Source organism: Pleurodeles waltl, chromosome 11 (assembly GCF_031143425.1).
Source record: "Pleurodeles waltl isolate 20211129_DDA chromosome 11, aPleWal1.hap1.20221129, whole genome shotgun sequence".
Lineage (NCBI taxonomy): Eukaryota > Metazoa > Chordata > Amphibia > Caudata > Salamandridae > Pleurodeles > Pleurodeles waltl.
This window is the reverse complement of record NC_090450.1, coordinates 716,622,259-716,633,164: the sequence shown is the minus strand read 5'-3', so window position 1 is coordinate 716,633,164 and position 10,906 is coordinate 716,622,259. Positions and strand designations below refer to the sequence as shown.

Here is a 10,906-nt window from a genome sequence, read left to right as displayed (position 1 = left end):
GATTGATTTATGACCATGCCTTGATGAATTATGGCATCTCCTTGATTTATGAAATGTTAAAGGTTTTACGACCCGGTCACCCTGAGGCGTGATCATGCATGCTGAATAATTTGCTGTCATGTTTTTTTTCCCATGATGTGAGGAAGCACATGCTTCTTGTGTGCTCATTTATTCCAGGGGAATGGAGTGTGTAGTGTGAGGAGACTGGAGTGGATCAGGTAAGGGAGTTATTAGCTGACAATTTCTGACGGTGGTCTAATAAACTCACCTTCTAAGTTCACGAGACTTGAGTCTCCAATTACACCAGTAACATAATGAATGCCATAGAAATACAGGAATCGTTTTTGGTTTCGTTCACTTATTGTACATGGGATATACTGCAGACAAAGTATCAAAACTGCTGAAAGAGCTAGAAACAGTGTTCTGCTCCAGCATAGGAAATGATTTTGAGGCTGTTTGTCCAGCGTTATGGCGTCCACTGTTGGCATATTCTCACTGCTCCGTTGGCGCTCTAGTTCGTTATAGAAGTCTAGGTTTCCTCTGTCTTCTAGCCGCCAGTCTTAGACCCGCTTTATTAATCAGAAGTCCCGCCTCCCCAAGTCACAGTACGTGCGTCTTTCTAGTCCGGAAGTAGCCGAGCTCTCGTCTCCTGCCCCGGAAGTGATATCGGCTTCCAGGTATCTGCAGCTCCAGCGGTCGGTCGGACATTGAGCTGAAACATGGCTTCAAGGTTACTTGTGAGGAGCGCGCTGCGGGCTCTGACCCGTGGGCCTGGGACAGCTCGTGTTCCCTTGGCGGCCAGGTCGATGTCTGCAGGAGGTAATTACTGGGGCGCACAGGCTTTCACCGCAGATGCTGGAAGGAGTGATTTGGCGTAAGGGTTAGATTTGTCGAGTTTGGAACTGGGCAACCAGGTTCGAGTCTTGGCGTTCGCTCAACATCCTGCGATTCTGGGCAGATCACTCACTCTCTCCGTGCCTTAAAACCAAAAATGAATGCGACCTTGTCGTTTTTGACTGGTGTTTGTATAAAGCGCTTCAAGCAATACCTTCGTGTTCGCACTATATTGAAAAAAATGCAAAAGCTGTCAAAACGTGTTAAGGCTGTTTCCTGAAGAGGTTGTATGGATCATGGTTAGAAGAAGTGCATTGAAAAAAAGCAAGCACGTGTGTAGGACAGGTTTCTGGGACAAGAGAGGTCATACCTCCGGCTCTGCTAATCAGGATGCAGGCGTGGTGCCGTGGTCTTCGTTTTAATCAGTGTAGATGCGACTTCTAGGACCGGAAACCCCCCTCACTAAAAGTTACCCGATAACTGTCACCAAGGACACATTGTTTCTGTTTTGTGGTTTCCCCTTTTAAACTCACTATTTCAGGCGAATTCGGTTACAAAGAACCGTGACTCTAGCTCACAGGTCGTATTTTGTTGTTAAGGAAAAATTGAAAAGTGGCGTTTCTGAAACTGTGATATGATTTCAAATGGTTAACATCAGTACCTGGAGTTTACGCGGAACTAGGTGGCTTCAGCGAAAATCTGTGTAGCCAACAAGATGGCACCGCATTCAGAGATGTTTCGCCGTGAAATTATTTTGAGATAGCCTTATTCGTTATTGTGCCGGCTGGGAGCCTGTAGTATTAAACCTGAAGTCCCGTAGGTCACATACCAAAAGCCAGAGGTCAAATACCAAAAGCAACGTTTGAGCGTCATATTTCTAAACTGAGTATGCCGAGCGCAGCCGTGTTTGTCGCCACTTTTTCTTTTTACTATTTATCCCAGTTACAGATTCATTATCTACAGCTGACAAGTATTTTGTGCAAGCAACTGCCTTATTTGCACCAAGCCTCTTATTTATAGGTCGGTGGCAACACGTAAAATGCGAGGCAATTGTGCTACGTTACATCTAAGCCCATTCTGAGTGCATTTCATGTTTTACTAACTACCAAAATGCGGCTTTACTGTCGTTGGATGGTAAAAACTATGGAATTGCATCTTCCGCCTCCCTCCCCCACAAGTTTTTGAAACTTAATCACATTGACTATAGTTAATTATTGCCCACTGTTGGGGATGCTTAATTGTGGATAATATAGCACAGCTAGTCCATGGTACCTTATGACCATGTCTGAGGCGTTTAGCACATCTAGCACCAAGTTAAAATGACCTGCTACATAGTATATGGCACAATATCAAACAAACAAAAGGTGATGGGAAGAACATCTGCAATTTGTCTAACCACTTTCAATCGCCTGGGATAGCATTCCAACCCATTGTCCTTTTGCTCACAATACCAATCCATTTTAGACCTAGTGATATGCAAACCGCTCTTGACCCCAGTCCTCAATTTGTGTTTAAAAAAAAAAAAAAGATACTGCTAGGGCCCTTATCAGGAAGCCACTGTAGGTTGCACCACCTGTTGCCCATTCCAACACTGCCAATGGGAGTAGCAACTTAACTACTCGCCATCACACTCCTACAAGTGTAACAATTCAGACTATTGCAGGCAACACAGAGCTATAGCAATAGTGTGGTTGGCAGGTATTATTCATTATTTTATTGTGAAGTATTGAACACAGTTGTGCTCATCTCAAAATTAGACAGACAGCGCCATCATGTGGTAGACTCTCAGTAGTGCTGCTTTTGAGAATCAAGTGCTGGTGCAGAGCAGTGGAAATCACTGGCTCTAATTAAGCACTGCTTGACCCATAGTCCAATAAGAACTATCCATCCCGAGCCGCTGGGCCCTCCCTGAACCAGAACACCAGCATTCCAACACTGGTTTCACCTTAAGTGGGGATCTTCAGCTGAATGTAGCTTGGTTCCAGAGACACAGTGAACAGGGCCCAGGTCTGGTGATACCCTTTCTGCTTAAGGTGGTACGTCAAAATGAGATGGGAAGAACAGCTCTTGGATTGTTGTTGAGGTTCAGAGAGGATCTGACTTGGCAGTTCCGTCTAAACCAGTGGTCTCCAAACTTTTTAATGCCGTGCCCCCCAGTTGAAAAACTAAAAATAATTGGGGCCCCCTCCGAATTTTTCACAATTATTTCTATAAAGATGGCAATGTTTAAGTATGTCTAGATATATTTAAACATTGCAGTTAAGTAATGTTACCTTTTTAAAAGTGCAATAGCATGTTTCTGCTTTAAACAAAACACAGTTATCTGTGTAATGCTTCTTTTGGCCAGAGTCTGGTGCCCCCCGTGGGATCACTTGAGGCCCCCCAGTTTGAAGACCCCTGGTCTAAACTGTTTGTGTTGGAGCAGTGTCACAGCAGATTTGCATGTGACTGGATCTAATCTGATTAGGGATTGTGCAAAAGAACAATGGGCTGTAATTCTACCAGTGGGTAGATGTATTCCAAGCATCCTCCCATCACTTTTTGTGTGTTTGATGTAACCACCTAAGTGGCTACGGGCATGCCCAGGCCTGGTTCCCTTACTCACTGTGCTGCTGGAACCAAGCTACACTGGACTGAAAAGCCCCAACCGTGCGAAACAGGTCTTAGGTTTCTGTTTCAATGCTACCCCAAGCGAAACCAGGGGTTAGTCTTATTGCACGCATCCTGCTTTCAGCTTTAGTTATGAACAAGTCAGTTCTTTTTTCCCACTGCAGGCAATATAAATCGCAAGCCAACCAACATTAATGAAAAACCGAAAGGTCAGTATTTAGAGTGCTAAGGCATACAACGTTAGCACATTAGAGTGAGAGACAAACACATGCACCCCAGCAGGAGCCTCAAAGCAGACACTTGCCTGGAGGTGGAAGGATACATCCTAACAGCCAGTGGCCATAGGAGAGAGGTACTCCAGTGAGCTGAGCTAAGACATAAAATTGAGTCAGTTGCTGAAAGAGGCTGGTCGAAAAAACTTTGGTTAAAATGGGTGGACCCAAAGTCCGTTTTAGGTATATTCTAAGCGGTCAGTCTGTTTGAAAGTTATGTTGTCAAAACCTTGACCTAAAATTAGGATGAAAGAGGTACAGCTTTGTAAAGACTGGCTCACAGTGGAATGCATTGGTAGGACATTGTAGGAAGTTGGCTCTGTATGTGCTATTTCAAAGTAAGGAATAGCATGCACAGAGTCCAAGGGTTCCCCTTAGAGGTAAGATAGTGGCAAAAAGAGATAATACTAATGCTCTATTTTGTGGTAGTGTGGTCGAGCAGTAGGCTTATCCAAGGAGTAGTGTTAAGCATTTGTTGTACATACACATAGACAATAAATGAGGTACACACACTCAGAGACAAATCCAGCCAATAGGTTTTTGTATAGAAAAATATCTTTTCTTAGTTTATTTTAAGAACCACAGGTTCAAATTCTACATGTAATATCTCATTCGAAAGGTATTGCAGGTAAGTACTTTAGGAACTTCAAATCATCAAAATTGCATGTATACTTTTCAAGTTATTCACAAATAGCTGTTTTAAAAGTGGACACTTAGTGCAATTTTCACAGTTCCTAGGGGAGGTAAGTATTTGTTAGGTTAACCAGGTAAGTAAGACACTTACAGGGCTTAGTTCTTGGTCCAAGGTAGCCCACCGTTGGGGGTTCAGAGCAACCCCAAAGTCACCACACCAGCAGCTCAGGGCCAGTCAGGTGCAGAGTTCAAAGTGGTGCCCAAAACACATAGGCTAGAATGGAGAGAAGGGGGTGCCCCGGTTCCGGTCTGCTTGCAGGTAAGTACCCGCGTCTTCGGAGGGCAGACCAGGGGGGTTTTGTAGGGCACCGGGGGGGACACAAGCCCACACAGAAATTTCACCCTCAGCGGCGCGGGGGCGGCCGGGCGCAGTGTAGAAACAAGCGTCGGGTTCGCAATGTTAGTCTATGAGAGATCTCGGGATCTCTTCAGCGCTGCAGGCAGGCAAGGGGGGGGTTCCTCGGGGAAACCTCCACTTGGGCAAGGGAGAGGGACTCCTGGGGGTCACTTCTCCAGTGAAAGTCCGGTCCTTCAGGTCCTGGGGGCTGCGGGTGCAGGGTCTCTCCCAGGTGTCGGGACTTAGGATTCAAAGAGTCGCGGTCAGGGGAAGCCTCGGGATTTCCCTCTGCAGGCGGCGCTGTGGGGGCTCAGGGGGGACAGGTTTTTGTACTCACAGTCTTAGAGTAGTCCTGGGGTCCCTCCTGAGGTGTTGGATCGCCACCAGCCGAGTCGGGGTCGCCGGGTGCAGTGTTGCAAGTCTCACGCTTCTTGCGGGGAGCTTGCAGGGTTCTTTAAAGCTGCTGGAAACAAAGTTGCAGCTTTTCTTGGAGCAGGTCCGCTGTCCTCGGGAGTTTCTTGTCTTTTCGAAGCAGGGGCAGTCCTCGGAGGATGTCGAGGTCGCTGGTCCCTTTGGAAGGCGTCGCTGGAGCAGGATCTTTGGAAGGCAGGAGACAGGCCGGTGAGTTTCTGGAGCCAAGGCAGTTGTCGTCTTCTGGTCTTCCTCTGCAGGGGTTTTCAGCTAGGCAGTCCTTCTTCTTGTAGTTGCAGGAATCTAATTTTCTAGGGTTCAGGGTAGCCCTTAAATACTAAATTTAAGGGCGTGTTTAGGTCTGGGGGGTTAGTAGCCAATGGCTACTAGCCCTGAGGGTGGGTACACCCTCTTTGTGCCTCCTCCCAAGGGGAGGGGGTCACAATCCTAACCCTATTGGGGGAATCCTCCATCTGCAAGATGGAGGATTTCTAAAAGTTAGTCACTTCAGCTCAGGACACCTTAGGGGCTGTCCTGACTGGCCAGTGACTCCTTGTTGCTTTCTTTGTTCCCTCCAGCCTTGCCGCCAAAAGTGGGGGCCGTGGCCGGAGGGGGCGGGCAACTCCACTAAGCTGGAGTGCCCTGCTGGGCTGTGACAAAGGGGTGAGCCTTTGAGGCTCACCGCCAGGTGTCACGGCTCCTGCCTGGGGGAGGTGTTAGCATCTCCACCCAGTGCAGGCTTTGTTACTGGCCTCAGAGTGACAAAGGCACACTCCCCATGGGGCCAGCAACATGTCTCTGGTGTGGCAGGCTGCTGGAACTAGTCAGCCTACACAGACAGTCGGTTAAGTTTCAGGGGGCACCTCTAAGGTGCCCTCGGTGGTGTATTTTACAATAAAATGTACACTGGCATCAGTGTGCATTTATTGTGCTGAGAAGTTTGATACCAAACTTCCCAGTTTTCAGTGTAGCCATTATGGTGCTGTGGAGTTCGTGTAAAACAGACTCCCAGACCATATACTCTTATGGCTACCCTGTACTTACAATGTCTAAGGTTTTGCTTAGACACTGTAGGGGCACAGTGCTCATGCACTGGTACCCTCACCTATGGTATAGTGCACCCTGCCTTAGGGCTGTAAGGCCTGCTAGAGGGGTGTCTTACCTATACTGCATAGGCAGTGAGAGGCTGGCATGGCACCCTGAGGGGAGTGCCATGTCGACTTACTCATTTTGTTCTCACCAGCACACACAGGCTTGTAAGCAGTGTGTCTGTGCTGAGTGAGGGGTCTCTAGGGTGGCATAATACATGCTACAGCCCTTAGAGACCTTCCCTGGCATCAGGGCCCTTGGTACCAGAGGTACCAGTTACAAGGGACTTATCTGGATGCCAGGGTGTGCCAATTGTGGAAACAATGGTACATTTTAGGTGAAAGAACACTGGTGCTGGGGCCTGGTTAGCAGGGTCCCAGCACACTTCTCAGTCAAGTCAGCATCAGTATCAGGCAAAAAGTGGGGGGTAACTGCAACAGGGAGCCATTTCTTTACAGACATTATTTAACCAGTTGTGCTATTACAGAAAAAGGCCAGTCACATGCAAATATCTGACTGTGACATTTAATCTAAAGGAAACACTTACTTTCCTCGTAATTAAGAATGCCCACCAGCACCTGGGGTAAGCATTACTGTACACTAACTTGCCCTACAACCACATAGTTTGTAGTTTTTAGCTAGATTTAAGGATCGACAGCTTGTACAGGCGTGGTGCCTATCTGCTGTGGTTTGACGCGCCTTTGGAGGTAGTCGTGCTTTTCATTCAACCTCATTCATAAAATAGGAAGTTATTTTATAAAAGGTAATGGCAATAAACAAAGACTTAATCAAATTAGATTCACATTATAGATGGGCCGGCACTTGCATGTCGTTTTAAATCACCTCTTATTGAAGCGGGCTCTTTCATCCACAAAGCATTGACTATGGCTCATGGGTGTTTAGGTAAAATTAAATATTGCAAGCTTTTTTTTTTTTTTTTTTTTTAGTTTAGTGTGACTACTACGAACGTGTAAAAATGAGATGGAAACGCTTCTGAGATGAGCTGTTGGAGGGTCCACCATACCAAGTGACACCTTCCTGTTCTTGACATAGTGCGAAACAGGATTGTCTTTACATTCTAACAGTTGGTTTGGCGTCTAAGAAAAGTCTTGGGCTAGGTAATCTTGACAGATATCGACTTTCTGATCAACCCAGCAGCTTGTTTTAAATCCCATAACGTCACTTGTCGATTTGTGGAGAAGGCTGGAGTCCTGGTGGTTTATCTGCCATTTGGGCCCCAAATAGCTAGTGCCCTAGTGTACAGTAGAAGAATCATGTAATGGAGTCACTGTTCTCCAAAAAAAGTGAATTTGTATCACGGATTGGTGTTAACTCACCCAAAAAAACACTTATTTTAGGACCAATTTAGTGGAGCGATAGATACATACTGCATGAAGGTTTGACTGGTGATTGCACATCCGGGGAGTCGTGCAATCAAAAACGCATTTAACGTGCTGTCAGGAAAAGGTGTGGTAATTTGCTTAACAGAGTAGATTTTCCGTGATCTTCACAAAAGTTGTGAATCTTGCTGTTTATCACTTCTCTTTTACATAAAACAAATAGTTCTATGTGTGTGACGAAGCAGCGCTCTCTTATTTGCCTTAGTGCACTGTTTGGGACTTTGAGCACATGCACCTTTAAATTATGCCCATCCAGCTTAATTTGAGGTTCTCTTCAATTAACACAGACCATCTGGGTTGCTAACTTCCAAGTCTTCATGACTGTTACGAGCTTAATTTTCGGTTGTTGACCATGCAGAGCACATATAAAGGCTTCAGGGTTTATGGTATTGATGGCTTGTCTAAGGTGGAGCACTCTTCTTAAATGGCTTTCCTAGCCTCGATTGATCAGACTACCAAGTGTTAGTAGCAATACTCTAGCTATACTTTCTGTGGCGGTCAGCTGTTCTCAGTACTAGGTCTTACTTTTACTACATTAGAAACATTTTGGGTGTATTTACAACTTCTATGCTTCTGGCACACGGTGCTTGCTTTTCTCAAACTACATTCATTAGTTGCCCTGTCAGAATACCGTGCAGTAGATAGGATTTGCTGAATGTCAATAACCAAGTGAATGTGCGGGTGCACTTTTCTTGTGCAACAGTCTCTTATCAGACATGCATACAACATTAAAACCGCGGTTTCTCTTCAGGTATTCCCACAGACGAGGAGCAAGCCACAGGACTAGAGAGAAAGATCATGAAGGCTTTGGAGAAGGGAAAGGTATGTATTAGTTCTGATTCATCACCTCACCCAGACCACACTACCCCAAGCCTAGCAGTGCCCAAGGCATTTTTCTTGACACCACTACATCACATTATCAAGAGTGAAGTTTTTTGTTTTTGTAGTTTTACTTATAATATTGATCCCTGAATGTTTAAAACATATTGCTATAGTATATTTTTAACACTGTAGAGTAATGCACATATTAAAAAGACTCTCATAATGCCTGCAAGGATGGAAGAAGTAGACAGGCCACTATTAAACTACTAATACGAGTGGTTAAGCTGATCAAATCCTGCAGCTGTTTGTAGATGGAAATGCCTCTTGTGGTTGATCCCTAGCTCTACATGTCAGATTTTTACAAAACGTTTGGGTAGCTCAAGCACTAACATGCTGTCTATGTGGCCAGATACTCGCCTAGTGCCTCTTTTGGCATTCCATTCTGTATATATTTGTAATATTTCTCCGGGTTCATGGTTACTGCACTTCATATTGGAGCATATGATACCCATGTCACTTCACCAACAAACTATTGATTTGCAGAAATACTGTGACGTCCTTAGTGTCATAATCCGATGTTTTGCGCTTTCTCTCCAGGATCCATACAGTATGCTGAAACCACCTCAGTATGCCGGGACAAAGGAAGACCCTCACATTGTCCCTTCTATCAACAAGAAAAGGATTGTAGGCTGCATATGTAAGTTCTAACAAACTTGAGTTTTCTGGAGTGGCATGGATTCCTGCAGTTGGTCTTCTGCTTTGTTAAAACACAGCTTTAAGCCATTGAAAGGGAAGTTTTTGTGTTCGACTCCTTGGACGCTTCCATACATTTCTGAAATTATAGCATTTAGAATATCAGTTCTATAAGAAATGTTTTGGTTTGCTATTAAAATGGATCATCATAGACACACGTTGACTTTGGATAGAATAATTATTCTTGAGTAGGAGCAATCCAGAGAAATAATCTGAGCGTGACAGTATTTATGGGATTGTTGAGGTGTTAATAACGTACCATTATTTTGAGGTGTCTCCTTTGGAAGGTGTTTAGACTAATTTCGTTGAATTCAAATTTTATAGAGGGAATCTCAATTACTTGCGCCCCACCAGTTTTTGTTACATTGGCGTATTTTCAACAAATTTTGTGTGAAATTCTAGAAATTGCATAATAATGCCAGCAAAAGTTTAGCATGTTAAAGACCAGAACACAAACAACTGTTAGCAACACTTGTGGTGTGTATTTTTTATTTTTTTGTTTTTTGTGTGTACTGTTGTATGTTTTGTTTGTATTAGGTCTCACCTACCAATTGTTGACTCACAGGAGCTTAGAGCCTGCACATTGCATACCATTGCTTTGCTTCCTCGTCGCTTTCATTTCTTTGCTTTTTTTTTTGTCACTGCATGCCAGCTTCACTTCCTCTGTGTGTTGTCCCGCCCCTGAAGCATTACCCAAGTTACCCTTCCTTGCCCAGTGTCGTTTCACTGCTTGTGCTGTCTGAACTATTTATTTTTAAGTTACAGCACTCCACAAGAGAGCATGTGTTTGCAGGCCGCCTCTCCCACTCCATGTTGTTTGCTCCTCCTGCATTCTTGCTTGCACCCTCTCCCCCACCCCCCTCCTGTGTGAAATTTTCTGTATGAGTTTAGAACTGTTCACTGTGCGTAACTGTTTATACTTGTATAGCTGCTGGGCAGGTTGGTGGTCAGTTTCTCTCTTGGTGGCTCGGCCACCTTGAAATAAACTATTGACTGTTTGGTTTTTGCTTTTCTACTGTGTTCATTTCATGGTATTTAATGATCTTACCTTCTTACCCCATAGGTGAGGAGGACAACACCAGTGTCATCTGGTTTTGGCTTCATGAAGGAGAGCCCCAACGCTGCCCATCTTGTGGTGCCCATTACAAACTGGTCCCCCACGAGCTCCCTCACTAGTTTGAATATCACTTTGGCTGTACTTCCTGGTATCTTGGGTGCAGGATCGCACTTGTTCTCAATTTGCCATGTGTGGTGTAATTTATCTTTTCCAGTTGAAAACTTTAATAAAGAGAAACTGTGATCAGTGTTCTCTCTACTACTTTGAGCTCATTGTTTCACTGCCTCGCTTTAGCGTGGGCTTATTTTTGGGAGCAACAGAGGAGGGAGTGCTGCAGAGTGAACAGACTGATTATAAACTGTACACTGCGTATTTAAGCAGATGAATGGTATATACATAAAAGACAGTTAAAAGCTTAAATAGGAACTTAGGTCAGCTGGCCAATGTGTTTATAGAGGATTTAAATGCATTCATACAGAATGTGACTATTTTGCGACCCATGAACATTTGTTGCAATAGTTAATGGTTTTAGTAGAACATCAATGTTTAAAGTACCACTGGCAATAGGTGAGGGGAAATACCTGCACCAAGAAAAAAGAGGTTGAAATAGTGGTTAGACCGAGATAGA

At 44.7% G+C, this 10,906-nt stretch overlaps 1 protein-coding gene across 1 annotated transcript; it reads left to right on the top strand.

The window, feature by feature from the left end:
- The first annotated feature begins 655 nt into the window (after positions 1-655).
- Positions 656-10,536, top strand: COX5B (cytochrome c oxidase subunit 5B). Its single transcript, XM_069214395.1, has 4 exons — positions 656-819; positions 8,398-8,468; positions 9,066-9,165; positions 10,285-10,536. The coding sequence occupies exons 1-4, from the start codon at positions 720-722 to the stop codon at positions 10,395-10,397; spliced, it is 384 nt and encodes a 127-aa protein (XP_069070496.1). The 5' UTR covers positions 656-719; the 3' UTR covers positions 10,398-10,536.
- Positions 10,537-10,906: the final 370 nt, after the last annotated feature.

What these genes read in the sequence shown, in the direction of transcription:
- COX5B (XM_069214395.1), top strand. Translation starts at nt 720, where the DNA reads ATGGCTTCAAGGTTACTTGTGAGGAGCGCGCTGCGGGCTCTGACCCGT. An exon ending in CAGGTCGATGTCTGCAGGAG is followed by an intron (nt 820 to 8,397) that starts GTAATTACTGGG and finishes GTTTCTCTTCAG; the next exon opens with GTATTCCCACAGACGAGGAG. An exon ending in AAGGATTGTAGGCTGCATAT is followed by an intron (nt 9,166 to 10,284) that starts GTAAGTTCTAAC and finishes CTTACCCCATAG; the next exon opens with GTGAGGAGGACAACACCAGT.